We start from the raw sequence: 23,204 nt of genomic DNA, 5'->3' as shown, positions 1-23,204 counted from the left end.
CAAAAAAAAATGACACACCAATGAGAAAGCATGGAGGAACACATCCATAAAATGTAGGTCTATCAAATGAATGGGTCAATGATACATGAAGCAACTGATCGATTTCTGTGTTATAGAGAGCGCATAATCAATATAGTTTCCAGACAATAATAGTAGATTCGCCATCACTCATGCCGCCAAGACAAAAACTAGGGTGACTTTTCAGATGTTTGACCACAGCATTGCCGTGAATTGTAATTTATAAGGGGTGCCACTGCTGTCTTTCAAAGCGAGGAATGAGACTCAGTTGATGATGCTTTCACGGAGGCCGAAAACATTATAAAAACAACATAGGCCTAAGCGTAAAAGCCTGACGCCAAAAAGGAAACGGTATACAAAAAATAAAACAACTGAAGGGGTTGGGCGGGCCGCAGTGTTTGTTTCTGCACCACGAAATTGCCAGTCGTAGTGCTTTTCAATGGGAGATTTTGTTTTCTAGTTCAAATGGGAATAAATGCGGGGGGGGGGGGCAGGGACACTCTCACTAATACAAAGAGCAAGCAAGCTGCTAATCAATCAAAATAAATACTCGTTTAAAAGTTCCATGGGTCCGCCTGATGAAGATAGAATGTGAGGTATACGGCCTAGCTCAAAATACACGACCGGTCCGAACCAGTGCAAAGAATATTGCCATTCACATCTCCAATCCGAGTAGTGTTAGCCAGGTTATACGTTGTTAGCAAGGTCATATGTCATTGGATGTCAGCACCTTTTCTGCCCTCTTCTCTTATATTGCAGCACTCTGTGCTTTATTGAGCACCCCCTCTCGCTCGATGACCTGAGGGACCCCGGTGACCGTCCCTCCGGCCGGCTAGATTGGCGATTGGCGATGTCACCAAATTATTGTTTCCCATCAATACAAAGGCAATATCATTATAAATAAACTAGAGTTGACAATAAAGTCTTAAATTCTCAAATAAAGATGGTGTCAGTTACATTCATTGACTGTTGCTGCGGTTTTTCCTTTGGGAACTTATTCAGCCAGTCGGCTGAAACTAGTTTGGCGCGCTTATTTCTTACTTGCCACTAGTCTACCCCAGGGGTTAAGACGATCTTCATAATAACTGGCAATTATACTGCTACCAATTGTTGGTGTAGTTATTTGTTAATGAACATCATAACGAGTCTCCCGATTCCACTATTTTACCGTCGCGGTGACTTGGTTACTTGGTGTATGTCAGTGTAGCTTCATTGAACAGATACGATCGAAACAATAAACTTAAATCAAAAACATGTTCAATATTTACCTCCAAAAATAATCAAAAATTCAAACTAAAAATTGAGATAACCATGGTAACTACAGCACCACACAGAGAATAATACCCTGGCCTTTTTTTAATAGCGCATCAACATTACAAGATCAGTCGATACAAAACTGCATGTGGTTAAAAATTAAACAAATTCTCTTTAATAGAACGCATGATATGTTAATTTTCATTTGTCTGAGGCCCGAACATATGCTGCACAATACAGTTCAATCGATATACGTTATTGAACAGTTTTTTGTTTTGTTTACAGAATGCGGGAGTGGCACCCCCGTATCCAATAAACCTGTTGTATTTTTCCTCCTCACCTACCAACTAATTTGTTTCGATAGCAAGAGGGCGCCCTATATCGCCATCTTGTTTAATTTTCCACACACACTGTCTGTTTAGTATCAAATCCGTAGTAGGTAATTTTGTGATCTGGCGCTCTTCTGTGTCGTAGCGTTTGCCTTCTCTCTCCTGATTCTTTCGTTCTCTTCTTCTTTCTGACTGTTCTATGGACGGCTACGTAAGGTATTTATCGTCAACCATTTTCTCATCATTTTTATGTGTGTAAAATGAATGTAAACTGTTTGTTTTCGGTGACTCTCAGTCCTCAGCTCACAAACGGCAAGTGGTGTTTTATTGCATGACTAGCTGTCCGCCGCATACTCACTGCGTATGCTCTTGGTGGCTGCGGTCGTGTTGTAAGTTGCATCATGTACACGCATATTTCTGTCGTTCTATCCGACTGGCACAGCATGTGACAATATAATTATGTTTACATGCAAAATGGTGTTTATTATGGTCCAAAATTGTTGCTTGAACTTGAGGGGGTTGAGGACTTCTTAGACTTTTCTGGACTTAAAATTAAACTTTGATTGAATTAGAATAGACGAATAGACTGTTGCTTGTTAGTCAGTTGGTTGGTTGGGAGCCGACTGTTGCTGATGACTGGTTGCAGTGCTGAATAGCCTTAATAAAAAATAAGGCAAGGGAATGAATTGAAAGCCAAAGTGGAGCTTTATATAGTTCATTATAGTTGCGATAACGTAACCCTCCTCCTGCAGACGGTGAAGCGTCGGCAGGAGGGTTAAGTTAGTCGTCGGCAGGAGGGTTACCTTATCATCGCAAAGTTCTTTATTCAAACTCGACAAAAGAATTGCTCATAAAAATTGCGATAACCTCCCCATCCTTTCGTTTGGTCATGACACTGATACTAGTTGCAGGCTTAAGGGTTGTGAGCCATGTCATACAAGAATAACATGACATTCACGCTCTGTGTAATTTCAACCATTTTATTCAGGCGACTAGTTAGCTCGCTCATCGGGTATCCTGCTTTCAAACTCACAGCCTGGATGTTCTTGTCTCTGCGTTCAGGCTGTACATTGCAATCATGTACATTGCAATCATGTACATGTTGTAGCAATGTGCATTCGTCAATGTCATGTACAAGCAAGCGTTGTTTACGTGGATGAAGGGGCCATATATTTGGCGTAACTGTCATATGAAGAGTCATGTATGAGTTTGTTGGCACAGCTGTAAAAAAAACACCATAATTCATAAAAAAACTTGGAGTGACCATAAAAACTATTTTAAAAATCCACCAATGACTATAGACTTACAAAATTCACCTAAGGTGCGCTGGAAATATTGCCCGAGTTGAGTGGTACGACTCTCCTAGTTTAAGTATGTTTCTCACAAAAGGATACATTTTTTGCAAAAATCTGAACTGCTAGGAGTACAGTTACTAGTTTTTACCATTACAAATCTTAGTCAGCTTCTACAGCAACTTAACATGGGAGCTCGAATTCAGGAGCTGGGAATCGGGCCATTTACAATTTTGTACTTTTTGGTATTAAAAACAAAACATTGTGATGTTGACATTGACTTTAAAATGTGGTAATGCATCTATCCACCACAGGTGTTCTGGATGAAAAACTAACAATTTAATGTTGGCTTTTCATCTAAGCATCAATGGTATAATATTTCCGCTCTCTTACCGGAGTCAGTCGTACCAATCTATAAAAACAACTGGTATGTAGTCTGCCAACACTGTCACTGTGAGGTTTATTACTCTTTCAATACACAAGTCATGGGCCATAAAATAATCGACCCGCTATTTAAGTCCCTTTTAGTTTAATTCATGTTTATGTTATTTATCTTTTTCATGGGTATGGTAGTACCATGTTGGACTTTGGCACAATTTACTTTGGTGTGAAGAGGTGGCATTAGTAAAATATGAAATATGAAGTTAGTTTTTCCTTGTCGGAGTGGAGAAATGTTTATTTAACTTGCCTTTAGTTACATTGTTCATAGGCTTACATGTGTGAGTTGGTAGCATCTAGTATATAATTTTTGTGTTGCTTTGTGTCAAACTGTAATGCATTTCAAAAAGTTCAGTGTTCTGGCTAGTCAAATTTGTTTCCTAGGTAGCCTGGTGGGCTAATCCAAAATTAGTGTTTACGGTAAGGTTTATATCAGGATTTGGTATACTATAAGGGTGTCAAAATTGGCTTGAAATTTAAAAACTGAATGTCCAAATTGTACACTTACAATACATTTTATATTATGACAGATAAAGCAGGGTATCCAAATTTAAAACAGGGTGTCCAAAAGACACACAGACACTCCTCTTGCCAACAGGAACACTATGTTTGGCCATATGTTTGTTTCTCATGTAAATATCACATCAAATTCACACAGGCCAATTAACAATTTATGCAGGTTGGTCGCAGTTAGACTGTTCAATGCTGCTTAACCAAACTCCAGGTGTACACAGGTCTGAGTATCTCGGGGCTAATGTACAAACAAATTAAAAGCAGTCAGGCCTGGAGTTTCATATTTGAACACGTTGAAATGGCAAGGCCTTTTTTAGTTTGCAAAGGGCACTTCCAGTCTTCCATTGGAAAGTCAGAAATGAGAAACTTTTGAAGGGCACCAAGACCAGGGACAATGAAGGCCATGGCCTGTGTGTAGTTCCAGGCATGTGCAGGGTCTGCTCATTATTGCACACTACTCAGTTTGGGTCAATATAGGCCTAATAGGTTGATTGAGATGACTTGACAAGCAACAGGTGGGGTGAACTTCACCTTCATTAAATCAAAACGATCTTGCTTTTAAGCTTTCTAATCTAATTCTTGTTCACCGCTTTAATTTTAAGAAAATCTTCACTAGACTACAATGTTCACGACTGAAGTTTCGCTTGATTAAATCATTGACTAAATAGTTTCTTATTCTTTTACACATGTACTTCTGTGACAGTAGTTTGCTTGCAAAAACACTAGGCTGCTGTTCATATGTTGGTTGTTATGTTGCTGGAATATTGCTTTAAAGGCAGTGGACACTATTGGTAATTGTCAAAGGCTAGCCTTCACAGTTGGTGTATCTCAACATATATGCATAAAATAACAAACCTGTGAAAATTAGAGCTCAATTGGTCATCGAAGTGCAAGATAATAATGAAAGAAAAAACACCCTTGTCACACTGTGTGCATTTAGATGGTTGATTTCGAGACCTCAAGTTCTAAATCTGAGGTCTCGAAATCAGATTCGTGGAAAATCACTTCTTTCTCAAAAACTACGGCACTTCAGAGGGAGCCGTTTCTCACAATGTTTTATACTATCAACCTCTCCCCATAATGGGACTCGTAATCAAGAAAGGTTTTATGCTAATAATTGTTTTGAGTAATTACCAATAGTGTCCACTGCCTTTAATTACTACATACGTAAAACTAGCGCATCTAAAACTAGACTAAGGTCAAGGTCCTGTACTTGGGCACTCTTCTTTCATTCTTTTCTAATCCCAAAACACACCAACGTGGGTGCCTGTGGAATTGCATAATTTGTTCAGATGTCAATGCATCTCAACTTCACAAAAATGATCCATGCAAAAACGATGTATTTCTGTGCCAACTTGTACATTTAGGATATTTTAAGCAAGATACAGTAAACAGCGCTTTGAGAATTCCAAACTCATGCATAGCGTAAGTGCTGTTTCAGGAGACACCATGTTTTTGCACTGACACAATGAGACGTAGTAAGAAAACACTGACTCCGCATACTGTTTATTTTTCTCCCCCAAATTTGATTTTCTAATGGAGGTGCCCTTTTCTTTGGGAAGAGTAGCTTTTTTCCATCCCAACAATAAAATGAAACTCAAGCCTTGAGGCATTTTGTGTTGTATTTCTAAAGGTTTTTTTTTGCATGAAAATGCTCTAGTGATCAGATTCAACCCAAAGTTGTGTGTATTTTGTATGTTGGGAACTATCAAGATTTGAATTGTTTCGCTTTTTCAAAGCGCAATGCACATTCATAGCCACCAATGTACAATGTGTGGACTTTTTCAGGCATCACTTGACATGCTTACAGGTAGTCAATGGATGCCCAGGGTGACTACAATGTCCATGCAAAACACTTAATAATTTAACTTTTTTTAGCAGTAGGAGAGGGTGTTAAAATGTAATGTTGAAAGTTTATTATTAATTTTGTTTTTAATTTAGGCAAAAAGAATGCATTGTAGTATTTGAGCCATTTAGCATTAGCTTAAAAAAAAAATACAATTTTATAGTTAATATTTATTTGTGTGAAAATTTGTAAACATAGTTATCAAGCTGATTCCTCAAATCAGCTGATTTCCTCTTGTTTTATTCTCAGTTCTACCATTAAAAATTGAAAAATACTAGGATACAAAATCATGATAATTTTGTAATTTCCTTTTTTTGGTGAAGCTACAGAACTGCATGATTGAGTTAAATTCAGATATTACACAATGTACTGTAAGTAGGGAAAATAATACAAGAGTAATTTGGTACATCAATTTTTGTTAATACTATAAGTAAGTGCTATAATTTTGTAAACCTTGAACTATTTTTTCTTAGCCTTTGTGGCAGTGTACACTACAAAATATTTTCTCAGAAGTCTGCTTCAGCAGTATGTATGCGTTAGGACGACTAACAACGACTGAAGGTTGTGTTCTATTGTTTCCAGTGAAAGGAAATCATTTTCCAACTAAGAATTTCCTCTTTTAGATATCAATGAAACAAATGTTAAAGGGAAGAGCGCTAAGGGAAATATGTAGAGGAAATGTAACAATTTTACAAAAATATTTTCATATTTAATTTTATTTGAAGATATCAATCATTGCTGCAAAGCACCACAACATTTTAAAAATAACAGTCGTGATACTTCCTTCTTGAAAGTACAAGGCAGTGTGTCCCTGATATAAACCTAGGGCACTTCAATTATGACACATTAATTTATGATGAAAACCCATTTCCACTGAGTGAAAAACATGCTAAATGCAGCAAAATGCAATGAGTTGTTAAACTTTGTTGTAATTTGTTGTACTTGGCAGTTAACTAAAACCCCATACCTTGTGCATTTTGTTGATAAAAAGCCACAGTGATTTAACTTGGGTTTTAGACTTCATTGTATTTAGCCGGGTACATGCTTCACATGTTACTTTCAATCCTTTTAATCAGCTGCATATAAATCATTTTCCTTTCCTTAGCCGCTCCAGGACTGTGGAACCATCTTCCCATTACCATACCCCCCTCCAATTCACTGCCTATTTTCAAGAAAGCACTTAAAAAACATCTTTTTCCTTAGTTTCTGTTTATTGCTTTATTGCTCACTTGTTGTATTATTTACATTGCTATTGGTTGTCTTAGGCGCTGTGGTCTAAATGAAATGGCGCTATATAAAAACCCATTGTATTGTATTGTATTGTATTACTTAAATAATACAACTTTTCCTCAGATTAGCTGAATTCCTCTTTTTATTTTCTCATTTGGGCCATTCAAACTTGAAGAAAAAAAAAGCCACTGTATAAAACCATTGGAATTATTTGTAATTTTTTTGGTGAAGTTACAGTTTCATGCCTGAATAGAAAGGTCATAAAAATTATTGGGTGCATATTGTTACACTTGCATCATCAGGGCAAGCACTCTATGGCTGCCACTTCACTGCACAAAGCAGTGAAACCACTTGTTGCATTTTGGTGCTTTCAGTGTGGATTTATTTCAAACATAGGTGTTTGTTGCATAATGTTGCATTGTAGGGTTCTTGTACGTAGCTAGACACAAATTTAATGTCCACAGATTTACATTTCAAACTTACACTGTTTGAAGATAATGATGGTAGAAAGCTTCCCTTAAAATATTACTTGCTGAGGTGCTGTAGTTTAAACAAATTAGTAAAACAAGTCAAGAAAACATTTTTCATCTGATTGAGACACAAATTTTTAGCTTGTAAGACGTTTTTTCATTGTCTTGTGAGTCCTGCTTTTCGAACGAAACATAAGAATCAAGAAGAAATACATTCGGAGGTCCTTGTTTCAATTCAGCATGATTGGCCAAACTTAAGAAGAATTAAACTCAAAATCGTTAACAATCCTAGGTATTGTTGTAGGTTCAGAATACCAGACGAAAAATGTTGTTTCCTTTCTAAAAAGATTTGGAGGCACTTACAATCCTCTAGAGTTACACATTGATACATTTCATGGTTCATATTGAGAGTCAGTTGGCAGAGTATGAGCTGTATAAGTTTGATTGGGAATGTACCACAGAGAATATGTTGAGGTTACATTACACTTAATTGGGTTTTACCTTTCTTCTGTCTGTCCATGCTGTTTTATGTTGGTAAACAAGGATTTTATTATATCATGTAACTTTATTACTCAAAGCATGCATGCAAAGGAAGTTCATAATCTTGTTCACATATGTGGCATCTTAGGCCTATATGCAAATACAAAAAAATAAATAAAAAAATATGAAGGAAACATATTTAGCCTTTGAACTCTCGTACTTTTGTACTTCACCCCCTGGTAAATTTTTGAGAAAACATTTATAGTTTCGTTTTTTTTGGCCAACATTACCACCTCGATGTGAAGAAATGCCATAAATGCATTTACTAATTTAGTAAATGGCTGCTAAAACAGAGCTTAATTTAAAAAAAAGAAATGTGCACATCAAGAACTCACAATTTAGGTACACGTAGATGAAATTGTCTAGTACCACATATTATGTGGGAGGCCCGAGCGCTTCATTCTTGTCAGTTTGCAGACTGCTTCCATTTTACTTGAACAATCATCAATTTGAATTTTAACCTCGTTACCTTGACTCGTTTCATTAGCCTGAGGACAATTCCTGTCCTGAAGTCTCATCTTCGAAAGGGCAAGGACATTTTTCACTTTGCAAACTGGACAGCTCCAATGTTTCCTTTGAAAAGCAAAAAAAGTCTTTGGGAAACTTGTGAAGGGGCCAAAGGCCATGGCCTCCAGGCGTGAAAACTGACCCACTGAACAAGAACAAACTAAGGATATAGACAATGATAGAGGACATAGTATCAGATGGAGAAGTTAACTATTGCAGTGAAATATTCGGGACAGTCTCTTTATTTGTAAAACAAAATCACGGTTTGTGCAAAGTTTAATAAAAGACATGTCTCTTTGTGATTTACATGTCCCTTTAATTTTCTGCCTAACTCTGTTAACTATTGCAGTGAAATATTCGGGACAGTCTCTTTATTTGTAAAACAAAATCACGGTTTGTGCAAAGTTTAATAAAAGACACGTCTCTTTGTGATTTACATGTCCCTTGAATTTTAATCTTCCAGTTACTTGATGCCAAATTAGTTACAAGCGGTGACAACATTTTAAGGACTTATTTCTAATGGTAATACCCCATGTGATTTATAACAATTTTTTTACTTCATATTTAACCTACTCCATATTGATTAAAAAAGCCACAGCTAACGAATCGTGTCCAAAAATCAGGGGATGTGAAGGCCCTACCTATTCCATCATCCAGGTCAGGCCACAGGGCGCGAGCAGCAATTGCAACCTGTCCACGAATATATTATATGACGACCCAAGACCATCTGCTCAACAAATTGCAAGATACAAGCCTCCAGTTTTAATTTCCTATTAATTCTGCCGTCAATTTCCCCTCCGCCAGTCTGTATGATTACTGGATCTTTTGTTATTGCATCCACAGATGTCATTTCTCGTTACGTAGTCATCCATTTTTTTCCCCTCTTCGCAATTCGGAGCGGTGTATGTTAGTCTGAATAAAATCGTAATGAAAAAGGTTGACTTAGAACAAAATATAATAGGTACGGAGTATTAAATTACAAGATGTGGAAAATAATGCGGTCTGATTTTAAATGTTGGGAAAAGGTTGGCGCAAAGTGAACAGTACAATTTCATGTTCATTTTTAAGTTATTACACCGCACACTTGCAGTACGCATGTGGTGCACTTACTAAACAATTTGGCAAGTATAAAGAAAGCAATTTACACAAGTTTGTAATTTTTATTCAAATCTAATTTAACTGCCTGTGGAATGGGTCACTCAGTGTTTCATTTCATTAAAAAAACAATCACTCCCCCCAAAAAACCCTCAGAAAAAACAGATCGTTACATTTTGAGAGTCAAATGTTAATCAACTAGATGAGATATCCATCTGAGAATTGTCAATGACTTAATGGCAAGTCTACAAACGTACATGATTATGTAGGTACATAGTGTGAAAACTGTCTTCTCTTATAAAAATGAAAAGCAATGAATAAATGCAGTGCCAAGTTGAGTCTATACATTTTAATTAAAGGGATTTAGGGATAGAGCAAAGTCAAGAAGCATTCCAATATTTGTGTCATGTAGGTACATTAAATAAAATATGATTGTATTTTAATCTATCTCTCAATTTCACTTGTAATTTTTTACTCGCATTTTATTTGGCAGTCATAGCAAACATTTTGCACGTTTTTTACTTTCATTGTCTGTTGTTTTGTAAGTGTGAAGTGTAATTAAATAAGGTAATAAAAGGGTAGCGACAAGTTCTTTTAAAAACGGACGTTTTAATAAACAGGGTTTGCATCTAATTTACATTCAGGTACATGTATCCCTATTTGTATGTAGAATAGTGTGAACAAACTTTATTCAAAAAGTGTAGGCCTACAGTACGTAGTGTGTGAAAATTTGGTTAACTGAACGACCCCTTCAAAGGGTATAGTTTAACATTGTTGCTGCTTCCAGCAGTCAGCCGAGACAACTGCACTCGGCTGAAGTCTTTTGATTTGGTTATGGGGTAATATTCAGACATTATGCAATCATCTCAACAATGCCAATGCTATTGTTGTCGAGACTAGAGTTAAATGCTCCCTGTTGGTCCAATAATTGTTTGCAATGACCTTTAGGTCAATGACCTGGCGCTTTCTTCAGACCATGGAGGCAGCTCAGACGGTAAGACTTAATTGCAGTCTCGTCTTTAAATAAACATGCATTGCACTTTGTCAATTAAAAAGGAAAAGAACAAAGGGTAATTTTAAGTTAAGGAATTTCAAACATGTAATCAAAAATAACAATTGTAATTTATAACGTAAATTATAAGTGGTCCTCTCTATGGGTGTTTGAGTGTGGATATTACAATAAAACATCCTTACAGGCAGTGGACACTGTTGGTAATTACTCAAAATAATTATCAGCATAGAACCTCACTTGGTAACAAGTAATGGGGAGAGGTTGATAATATAAAACATTGTGAGAAATGGCTCCCTCTGAAGTGACGTAGTTTTCGAGAAAGAAGTAATTTTTTACGAATTTGATTTCGAGACCACAAGTTTAGAATTTGAGGTCTCAAACAAACCAAGCATCTGAAAGCACACAACTTCGTGTGACAAGGGTGTTTTTTCTTTCATAGTAATCTCGCAACTCCGACAACCAATCAAGCTCAAATTTTCACAGGTTTGTTATTTTATGCATATGTTGAGATACACCAAGTGAGAAGACTGGTCTTTGACAATTACCAATAGTGTCCACTGTCTTTAAGAATTTAAAAATAAAATTACAGTAATTTAATAGCCATAAAATACATACTACATATTGAAAAGTACAATATGCAGTTTAAAATTACTTATCACACTGATGTTTTAGTACACAGTGTGATTTGTTTGTTAAAAATACATGAGAGCAAAAATTAGTTATTGCCTGATGTATGTATGGGAGTACAAGCTTTGTAATGCGTTGATAGATTTTTATGTTCTGTTGTATTTGATTGGTCTGAGGAATGTTTGTTGTGGCGGTGTTATTTTAATTTGGCAGACAATCAGAGTTTGTCCTACCTTGAAATGTGTTATACTGAACTGTATATGTATCAAGTATCTATTTCACTAAACACATGTTGTATTCAACTTCCAAGGTTTAAATGTGTACATTATACATTGTGTTTGAATACAAGGCAGGTCTTAATCAAACAAATGGTTCCCTCACCATTACCAAAGTGTTTTTTTCTGTAGAAATTTGAGCGCTTCTAAATAATTCTTTTCTCTGACTCTCTTTCGAATGCAGGATAGCAACAGACATGAACGGGACTGGCACCAAGGTATGTAGATTCCAAATCAATATGTTTTCCCCTAAGCTCAGTTAGTATTTTACACAAGTGGACAATATACTGAGAATCCCCTATTGTTGTAAATAGAATTGTATTGATTCCCACAGGCAGTGTTATATTGTCCCTGGTATGACCCTGAGACAATGCTGTATTGACTAGAGACAGTCCATAAGTGTTGGTTCTCGGTTACAAACCTAAGTGCAGGTGATCCAGAGTCAATTTGCACCGCATGTTTTATTCAGGAGGGGTTTGTGAGTTGTAGGTCGTCCATGTCGTCGATGTCGTTCATCAGAATTGGAACTACCCAGCAGACAGTTATTGTCTTTCTTTTTTTCCCCCCACCCCTTTTCGTTTATCGCCGGAACGTGCACGTTCGTGTGGCACGTCGTGTGTGCTTAGGCAAAAGGCGTTGGGCAATCTCGGAGCACGTCGTCTGACATTTACACCTTGCTTATGGCAAACTCGGGGAGATTGTTAGGGGATAAACTGATCATATTGCAGTGAAGCCTGCATTGAGAGGCCACTCAAGACAGAGATGGCTAAAATGGTTGGACGTAGCATGCTGTACATAGTAAACATAATCAGTCGGTCACTTCGGACAGTAACCCCAAAGGCTGGATGGGCCTCATACAGGCTTTTACGTGCACATAACCCTCATTTAGCATAAATTTATGCCATTACTAAAAAACTGTGATTGTTCAATCTCCGTGCAATTTTGACTAAGAACAGAACTTGCTCAAGGGAAATCTAGCCTTAGTGTCAATACACAGTTGTTTTAAATCACCTTTTTGTGTACTAAATCCATGGTAGACCACAGGGACAACTTGGAAAGTGGAAATGAACTATTCCAAACAGTCCTAAGCAAAACAGAAGGCAGTGAGTTCTCTAAAGGTCATAACCAGAGAATATGAACTTGGGTCAGTTCAGATTTGGTTTCCATTTGTAAAGCTACTGGGGGCGTATGAGTTTCACATTAATAGGGTAGGGGCCCACTCCGTCCTTGCATCCAGAGAGCACTGTGTATTTGACAGGATTACAAACAACCGTCTCAAGTTTAGTAAACAGATGTATGTGGTTTCCGTGTGTAAATCCAATCATTAGAGTAAATTTAGTAACAAGGACTAAAGGAGTAGCGTTACAGACTAAAGTTACTCCGATCCCAAACCACCCATGAAGACTTACATGTTGTATGTGGTAGAGGATCTATTTCATCTGGCAAACCTCTCCCCCAAGGCACGACTTTATTAATTATGGTAATAAATTTGGCAGGATAAGCAGAGAGTGAATGAAAATCTGCCAGAATGAAACTAAGATAGACACGTATGACAGGCGTGTTTGAGAAATTGAACAAAACGGACAAAACTTTTTAACAGTAAGAGCTGAATTATTTAATGAAAATGACAGATGTAATGTGTGAGTAAAAATTGTTTAAAGAAATGATAAAACAAAGGTCTTTTGGGGATAAAAATGACACGACATGTAGTTCTTGTTGGGGTCATAACCAGAGTATGACTTTACCTTTACCTGTTTGTAAAGAGTTTTAATCTGCTTTATGGTTCTACTGTACATTTATTTAGACTTAAACTATTACTATTACAGTTTGTGCTGTTCCTTGATGAACTGATATCTTTTTATAAGAACACAGGGCTGGACTTTGTGTGGAACAGTTAGGATACGTAGTGTAGCAACTGCATCCATAAATGGATGAACCATTGATACATACGGTGTATCAGCCATTTAGGAAAAACAGTTACCACCATACACATAATCATTCCCCCTCTGCGGAGAGCGCAGGGTGAAGTATCCGGGTTCGCATGGATAGCATTGATGCCATTGGAGCCTTGTGTGACCCCATCATTGTCTGGCCCCTGATTCAATGGGTACCAGTGTAAACACTAGTTTTACTGGGTTTCTTGTGTTCAGCTGCGGTTGTATTGTCCCACATTGCCTCCTGGAGTACCAATAACATAAAAGCGGGTCCAGTCATCATATTTTTGGTTGATTATATTAATAGTGGATGCGTCATACATAGCTGGGGTTTATGATGTGTGTTGCCATGCCACTGCACGGTCTAGTGGGCAAAAAGTTGGCAAATTATTCGGTATTGTTAACATAGGATTCAATGTTGCAAAGGCGCACTCCTTTAGATGAGTAAAGCCCAATTGTAAATTACATGGTAATCAGACTTAGCCTAGTCCACCACAATCGTCTAACTGTGTAATTTGCAGTAAGAGTGATATTTCATTTTGAGCAAAATATTTGTCAAAATGTGTTACCTCAAAGCCTTGCATTTGCACCCGCATCAAGTTTAAACCAGGCTTCATATTAAATCAAGACCAAATATTAAAATATTAAATAATAATAATAGTGGCTTGTTATCTAGCGTGCATATTAGTCACTCAGTGACGGTCCTGCCCTTGTAACATACATTTACAGTGTAACATACCTGAAGTAAGGCATCTGTAATCAAATTCAATTTGTTCAATAATGTTCATAACGAATATATTTTTTCTTGTGGTCTAACGGCGTAGTTTATGCACCAGCCTTGTAAATTGTATTTCACACGAACCGTTACGCTGGTTCCCATTTCACGCAACAGCAAGTTATATTTAGTTTCCACAGATGTTTCGCTATTCCGTCAGGTGCCCATTTGCCACGTGTCTGTTTCAGTTAGACGCAGTCTTGGGGAGTGGTCATGCGTGAATTCAGACACGACTTTTCCCAGGCCTGGGAACAGACATTGATTGAAGGACGCCCACTCAGTACTTCTGTGTATGTTTCCCAGGTATCGGGAGAGTATTGTTGGCGTATTGTTATACTGTATCATGTGGTGTGCACAGTGTACTCTATGTGTGATGATGCAATGATGATAAAATCATCTTACACTTGTACATCCAAATATGTGCTTATGTCGTCATGTGGTTGTAGATGATCCCCTCTTCATTCCAATTAGAAACAAATTTAAATTTGGAGTGATTTTACTGTGCGATTTTTATGCATTTACTGCCTCGAGTGTTTTACTTTTTAGAATTTATGAATGAATGAATCTTGTACCTAGAGAGTTGTAGTTCAACAATCGCCTTCAAGAGTAATTTTCTCTGAATCAAAATCACAAAAAAATCCTGATGTTAGGTATTACTTTTTTTTGTTAAAAAAACCCACATGTTTTGTGACTGATAAGATGTGAAATATGAAGCTAGATAAGCAGATGCCATCCATTCCAAAGGAGAAGATTTTCACAAACATGCAATGTGCAAGGACTTGAAAATTGATACTGCATAAATCCTGATGAAGAGGAAGGATGAGCCACGGAGATTTGATTCCCAAAGTCACTATTCCCCTTCAGGGCTTTCCGAGATCCTAAATACATGTACCTCTCTCAAGCCCCCCCCCCCCTCTCATTGCACTTGCCCCCGTCCCTGCCCAAGGGGGTTAGCTCAGCCTAAAATGATCCGTTCTAGTAGGAAAATATTCCGGCCCTTTGGGCCTGCAGCTGGAACGCTTAGGACCACTGGAGGAACAAAACTCAGGATGCTCTGTGCGCCTGATTTGTATTCCATATGTTACTGTACATAGTGAGGAGTGTAGTAACAAACTGAGTCTGTATTCCAGCCGCCATTTATAGCTACATATTGTTTGCACAGCCATGTCTGCTACACCTGTCACTACATAAATGGAATGCCTTTAGGCCAGCGTCATATTGTATTAGTTCCATTTCTCCCCCATGGATGAAAAGTACCCAAAAAACTAATAAAGTTGTAATAAAACAAAAGTGGAAAGAGGGGGGGGGGGGTGAGTTTAGAGCAAAATGGAAGAGCCCCCGAGGGACTGTTACTTCTGGAAAGCCCTGAGGCAAGCATCATATTGTATCAGTTCCATCCCCCCCCCCACCCAGCTGAAAGTACCCCAAAAACTAATAAAGTTATTAGTATAAAACAAAAAGTGGAGTGAGGTAGAGAGAGGGGGGGGGGGGGTGAGTTTGGAGCAAAATGGAGGAGCTCCCTGAGGGACTGTTACTTCTATGGGCAACCCGTAGTTGTAATACTAATATCACTAATGGCGGGGGAAGTCACTCTTGTCTCATGTATCCACTTCCATCAGTCCCTTTGCATTTATTACTTTCCACGAGTATGCAGTATGTAATAAAATTCCACTTTAGGACTGTTGCAGCATGGATAAGTGAAGATCATGCCAGATCCTCTAGGTCCAGTAATTGATGGTGAACAAATTTGCATTTCTACGGCGTTCTGCTGATGGTACATGTATTCTTTAGTCTAAGTTTATCACATAATTGCTATCTCCATAGAACTTAATCACTGGTGCATTTTAACGGTCAAATTTTCCATGCGAATCTCCATGGCCTGTTTTTAGAGGAGGAAAGGGCATAGGGTCAGGTTCCATTTTTGTGGCTGCGTACATGTGTGTATGTTTGTAACAGGGAACCAGACTCGTTGGTTTCTATTCTGGATAAAGTGTAATGTGATTCTAGCAGGTGACTTGATGTGATTGCGGTATTCTTAGAACTGTCTTCCCCCTGAAGATGTATGCAACTGGCTCAATATTTAAATAGGGGAGCTTGGTAGAGAGAGAGAGAGGGCCCGTTCCTGCTGGCTGAAGTCTTACCTAGTGACATTGATTTGAAATTCAAATCCCAGAAGTAACGAACCAGAGGCGCTTTGCCAGCCAGCCTACTTGAGTCAAGATACTTTGGCTGGATTGCTCGATCCTCAAACCCACGGGGCAAATTGGGATGTTGTCAAGCCAGAGGTGGTTCTTTAACAATGTTTGATTACCTTTTTGAGAGCATGGAAAGTGCAGGGTGTACTGTGGAGATTCAAGCTACAATGTAGAAGAGGTTGCTGTGATATTTTAATATGACTTATGAAGGGGGGGGGGGGGTTGCTGCTGCTGGGTTTAGATATTGGGTTGCTTGGTGTATGTAAGAACAATCGTAATAAGAAATAGTATGTTGATGCCATAGCAGCTAACTGTTAGACTGATTTTGTCAGGGTTACCTGCAAAACAAATGCAATCAATTAATTATTGTTAAATACCATGTAAGTCAGTTCATCATATTCATGTTTAAAACCAAGGTCCCATTTCGCAGAGATGCTTTAAACAAAAGAAGTAGCTAAGCATAATATCATTTTGCTCACCAGAATAAAGTTACAGACCAGCAAAAATACCATCTCACATGTACAATCTGTGTCTGGTATCCGGCTTGTTTTTTGCTTGGCAGAAATAAATTGGGCCCTGAAGCTCCTGCTTACATAAAAATCGCTAAAATTAATCATGATCCCAGACAACCGAAACTGAAACTTTGTAGCTCACAAACCTTTTTAATGAACGGACGACTGAACAAACGAATGAACGACCAAACAGGATGTTCAGAATGAGAGCATTTGAAATGTGTGGGAAATATCACATACCAAAATAGTTCAATCCAATTGCAGTCCAAATAAGATTTGCTGTGAAGTTGAAGCTAACAGACCGGTGTTTACCAACTGAAAGGGAGTACCAGAGTGTGCCCTCTTTGACAGGTGGCTTTTAGGCTGGGTTTGTTTGCTCTTTCATGTGGGTTCTGTATGCTTGACTAATATTGGACATGTTTACTGAATATTATTATTTGCTCACAACGCTCTTCAGTAAAAGGTTTTACCTCCGCTCGGAAATCTACTGTGTGTGCTTTAAAAAAAGCAGGGAAGATCAGTGAGTTTTTGAGATCCATTTAAACCATTTTGTGCTATTTCAGTTGAAATGTAATGGACTTGGTTTCGTTTGCTTTTCATCATGTCTCGGCTATGCTGATTTGTAGTCGCAAAGTCATAATTTGAAAACATCAGCTGCGCGACGGATTAAATTACAGGTTTGCCTCATTAAATACTATTTTTCTATAAGATGGTGAAGTTAGTTTCCTTATCTAGCTTCGATCTTTAAGAACCTCACCATCCCGAAGCGCTCTTTCAAGTGATTGTTTTTCTTCAATCAGACTTTAGAGCCGAGGCTGGTCTGTGTGGAAAGCCTGCTGAAAATAAAACAAACATGCTCTGAAATCGCCTAAACCGATCTATCCGCGATGTCATCTTCTAAAGTTATCTCAGGTCTGGTGCATCAATAAGAAAAACGCAGCAGCTAACTTTGACGTCTTCCGCTGGTAAACTCCCCCCAAGAAGCGAGAGGAAGGACCTTATGGAGATTTAATAAACACTTCATTCACTGGCTCCTTTCTTGCAACACTGTTATAATTACAAGAGGAATCCTCCATCGTTCCAGTCGGGCTTTCATTTGGGAGAGCCGGAGTGTCAAAACGAGCAGGAACAATTGATCCCCCTGGTTTGATTGCGCCAAACAATAAAAAGACCTCCTAATGCAAATAGCGCTTAAGAAAAGAAAGGTACAAAAGGGTGCAGCGGACAATTGCGAGATAATTTCCCCGACGATAGGTACTCTGTTGGTTTTCAATTAAGAAGGGTCTGTGTTAGACAAGGCCGACGAGGATGCAAGGTGGTTTGCTCAGAGTGATGAGTAGAATGCAATGTTGGATCGATGCCGATTCATTGCAAATTAAAACAGTGCGGCAGTGGCTACATTGGATGCTAATAAGACTATAGACTGTATGTCCATGGAACAATGTTAGGTAGGAGGAAAGAACAGACGCAAAAAGAGAGGGCGATTACCGTCACCAGGCTCGGGTGATAGATCCAGCCTTTATTTACTATAGTGACAATTTGATGACAGCTGTATCAATCTTAGGTTGATTATTAATAACCAGCGGCAGGAAAAGTTCACAGAGTATCCCCCCCCCCACCGAAACTAAATCACCTTGCTCCACATCCTTTCCAAGCATTACAAATGAATGATATCCTTTTCTGTAATGAGACACCTTGACTTCAAATGGTGCAATATATAACATTGTGTAGGAGAGAATTTGATGAAGTATTTTTGCCAATTCTTCACTCTTTAAATATATTTGACTGATTTTGATATGGGTATATTACTGTTGGTATTTGATCAACTGTTACGTGAAGCTGGTATTTTGTTTAAAGCGGCATTTACAATACGTAGGATTTGAAACTTTGTATGGTGGGTTCAGTAAATAAATGTAGGTGAGGTTTGTGGTAGGCACTACACATGTGTGTAAATCTCGTTTGAGTTGTATTGGTTACGGTTCTGAGATGACCCGGTGGTTGACACATCAACGATTTGATCAGTAGGCCCTATGCTCTGATCATCTTTAATACGTTTTCTATTGCTGTGTGTCCCGAGTTCTAGTTATGCGTCTGAATTCCTTTTTTTAATATAGGTGTCGCAGTCAGTAAAATTTTAATGAAAAATTTATTCTGTTTCTTCACCTCACGTTTAGATTTAAATGCACTCTGGACAATAACTTGTTTCGGAATAGCAAAACAACTACTAATGGGGATATTTTTGTATTACTTTATCGAGAGTCTCCTTGACCTTGTAAAATAATACAATGCTGAAACTCAACACTGTGAGGAATTATAGGCAATAAATGTATTATAGCAATAATAGTAAAACTAGATGGAAGGGGGATTGAAAATATAGACTTGATGGCTTTGTGGTTTCCTGTCATGAAAACAAAGTTGACACAACTTCCTCCTTTTAACGGAAGTGGAGACTTCAGATTAGAGTCTTGTATGGGCTTCAGTCAAGAAAGGATTCCTTTGTTTCTTTTTAAAGCACAAAATAAATAAACAATGTTTGTAGTATTTTATTGTTGAAGAGATCAAGTTCATGCATCGTTGTCAACTCTTGTCAGGTCATACATGGAAGAATACAAAGTTTTGATGATGATCATTCAAAATGAAATTATTAAAATGAATGCGGAAGCCAATATTCAGATCGTGTTAAGGACTTGTCTGAATGAAAAACAGATCATTTATGCAATTATACATATCTCCTGTGTATAATTAACCAATAAATTAATAAATCAATTATTCAATCAATCAATCGATGCATCAGGGCAATCATTCCACCAATCAACCATTTAAACCTTTAGTAATATCCCAATGTTAAAACACAAATTGAATAAAGTGTCATTGTCATTCCTTGAACCAACTCAATCATGAAGTGATTTAATTGAAAGGAATCATTTAATCAATAGAATAAAAAACTCAATTTTACTAGTGTTAGTGTCGCACATTTGTAAACACAGTTTCAGCATCACCTGGGGTGGATTTCACAAAGGTAGTCCTAACTTAGGACTAGTCCTAGGCAATGCTAAGAGATAGGACCAGTCCTAAGTTAGGATGAGTTACTGGTGCTAACTTAGGACCAGTCCTATCTCCTAGCATTGCCTAGGACTAGTCCTAAGTTAGGACTACCTTTGTGAAATCCACCCCAGGATACAGAGAGATTTTATACTGATTCAAAGATGTTCATTTAGTGCACAGCTGAGTTGCTAAAACGATGAAGTGAACTTACATGCTGCCTTATTTACTTAAATCCACATCACTTACCATTCTGTATGTCAACTATGCACAGGTGTTTTCTCTTCAGTTCATAGTCAGAAAATAAAAAACATAATTTCAGGGGTGTTATTCTACTGTTTACATGTCCAGACCTGCCAATCATTGGAGCGGAGCTCCTGTTGGGTCATATTGACTTAATCTATTATCAAGGCTTTTGTTTAGTGGTGTTGGATTGTTGGTTAACTTTAATCTGGTGATAGACTGCTGATACTCTGTGCATGCTGTGAACAGATGCACTATACAATGTAGTTCAGTTAGTGCTATCAAAATGTTCAGACGGGGCCAGGGCCCAATTTCATAGAGCTGCGTAGCACACAAATTTGCTAAGCATGAAATTTCTTCCTTGATAAAAACAGGTTTACCAACCAAATGTCCATGTGATTTTCAGAACAAGCATAACAATAGCTGAATACCAGTAACAAGCACTATGCAACAAATGGAAATTTGGCTGGTGATCCTGTTTTTATCGGGGAAGAAATTTCATGCTTAGCAAATTTGTGTGCTAAGCAGCGCTATGAAATTGGGCCCTGATTTTATGCAGGTTAAGCAGATAATACTGCTGGACAGATGTAATCTTCATTAATATTTGTTAATCAATTAGTTGAATAGTTCTGATTGTAGAGGTATTTAATTTTTAAGAATAGTCTCTGAACTAGGAAGATGCACCTGCCTCAAATAAATTGATTGAATGGAATAATTTCCCATCACAACAGGTTCTTTCATAATAGATGTTAAATTTGCGACAGGGATGAAGAATATTCATTTTGTTTTCCCACAAATACACCGATGTGTTTTACAGCACTTTATAATATTGTCTACTGTTTGGAAGAGCCATTACCTGAAATATACTGTGCTGAGACTGTTTGCTAGCAACACTCATGTTGTAGCTACGTAGTAGGTATTCCTGCATATATTAAAGACAACCTGATTACCGGAAGGAACTGAACCACACATTGCTGACCAAAGTTATTCCCTAATGAAGTAAGTGGGAAACCAGGCACAAATAATTTCCCATAGAAATTTGGCAGGAAACCTGTCTCTGCTACAGTGCATGGAGTGAAAGAGCCTAACAACGTATACATGGCCCCAGGTCCATTTACATGGCATGTAATTCATATTTTGTGCACAGACTTTTTTCTATACGTGCAATTGGCACTTTCTTTTAAAAAGTCTTCACTGGCCAAAACCAGAAGCCAATTTCATAGAAATAGAATGAATAACAGCTAGCTTCTAAGCAAAAACAATTAGGATACCAGTCACAGTACACATGGAATGGTGTTCTGGCTGGTTTCCTCACAAAGCATCTGTGCTTAGCTCCCTTTTTTATTTTTTGCTGCAGCAGCTCTGTGACATGGGTCATGGGTCCTATTTCATAAAGCCTGTTAGCACAAAAACTACCTTTACACAATTGTGATTGGTGCCCCACTCAATTTTTGCTTAGCAAAGAAATGTTCTGCTAACGGCTTTATGACAGAGGGCCATGGTGGCTTGCAACTTGACCATGACCTTCAAGCCTGTCACTATTGGAAGTATCCCAAATGATGAACACAGTAATGCCATGCATTTTATCTTGTTTATCTGTGTGTTTGTAGTGTTTGTTATCAGCTATTCTATGATCAGAGTGGTGTGAGTATTAACACTGAGCTCTGATAAGCTAGTCTGGTCACTTGACAGGTTGTAGATTACTCAATACCCTTTTGACCTTTGTGCCTTGTCCTCTTGTCCTCAGAAGGTGTGTCTGTTTTTTGTGTGTGTTGTTGATGTGTAGAGGGATGGGAAAATACAGTAGGTGGGTATGCGTGTAAAATATGTGTAATATTATAAGTTATCACACAAGCGCGAGTGGAATACGGAAAAATATAGCGCTTCTGCGTCCCATATCCAACGAGGCCGAAGGCCGAGTTGGATATGGGACGCAGACGCGCTTTATTTTCCGTATTTCCACGAGCGCGCGTGTGATAACATATTTATCTTCTAGCAAACTTGGCGCGTGACATAGAACACACAAGACGCATGGTAGTGATATTAGCCGTGCAATATAGGTTTTTATCACCACTCCATTCTGCCAATCTGATTGGATGATCAGCGCGTACTTGAAGATAATACATATCATCAGTTATTATTATTGGTTGTATTGTGTGAAATGTCTGTAACGAGATTGTGACCTTTCAGGGGTCGAAATTAAGTGTATTTCCATGGTAGTCAGCAGGGCTAGTGACCAATAATTTTTAGTAGCCCTGATTAGATTTTGGTAGCCCGAAAGACACATTATGTCTCGTGCCACGGCTCAAACTTTACAATACACCAATAACATAGTTCTTTGTTGTTTGTGATGATGATTTTTGCATTATTTTTCCACTAGCCCGTCGGGCTATCAAACTGGAAAAATGAGTAGCCCGGCTGTAAATCTGGTAGTCCCGGGCTAGCGGGCTAGTGGCAATTTCGTCCCCTGCCTTTTGTTTTCAAATGTTCCCTTCTTTGGATAGTCTGCTGTCTCTCTTCAAAGTTGCAGAGATCTTGATTTACCTGTAATCAATGAAACTTAACAGAGATATATGATATGTTCTTTACAAGGGGCAAGGGCACCAAGGCATTTTTCTCCTTGGTAAAGGGCATCTGAGGAAATTGTAAATTTATACTGGTACAAGGGCACCAAGTCAATGATCAGGGGGCATGGAGGCAATCATTTCTGTTGCCTCCGTGAAGTAAGAGGCTGGAACTAATCTTGGGGTAAAATGAAAATAGTCGACCCCTTTTATGGTACAATAGTAATCAGTATACATGATAGATAGCGACCAAAGGGACTAGATAAAGAAGATGGCAGAAAGAAGAATGCTAATAACGAGCTTTTCTTAACGACTCAAACACTTCCTGAGGACCTTTATAATGTGCTGATTCTACCTTGTCACCAAAACATCATACACCATCTGCAGTTGAAGTAACGCGGTGTTCAGGGCACAAACTCGCATCCTGTAACGATTTGACTGTTTTCATCATTTGCATGCACTTAGCTTAAGTGCTCCGTGATGTGTTCTACAT

The 23,204-nt window shown here is 38.2% G+C and overlaps 1 protein-coding gene across 2 annotated transcripts in view; it reads left to right on the top strand.

The window, feature by feature from the left end:
* Positions 1-1,687: 1,687 nt before the first annotated feature.
* LOC139945753 (polypyrimidine tract-binding protein 3-like) overlaps positions 1,688-23,204 on the top strand; it is a 108,246-nt gene continuing 86,729 nt past the window's right edge. For both annotated transcript variants that reach the window (XM_071943149.1, XM_071943144.1), the window contains exons 1-2: positions 1,688-1,817; positions 11,631-11,664. In XM_071943149.1, coding sequence (XP_071799250.1) covers positions 1,801-1,817; positions 11,631-11,664 — 51 coding nt within the window. In that variant the 5' untranslated portion in view covers positions 1,688-1,800. The remainder of the gene's footprint in view (positions 1,818-11,630; positions 11,665-23,204) is intronic.

This window comes from Asterias amurensis, chromosome 13, assembly GCF_032118995.1.
Source record: "Asterias amurensis chromosome 13, ASM3211899v1".
Taxonomy (NCBI): Eukaryota; Metazoa; Echinodermata; class Asteroidea; order Forcipulatida; family Asteriidae; genus Asterias; species Asterias amurensis.
The sequence above is the reverse complement of the archived record's forward strand: the minus strand, read 5'-3'. Positions and strand labels throughout refer to the sequence as shown.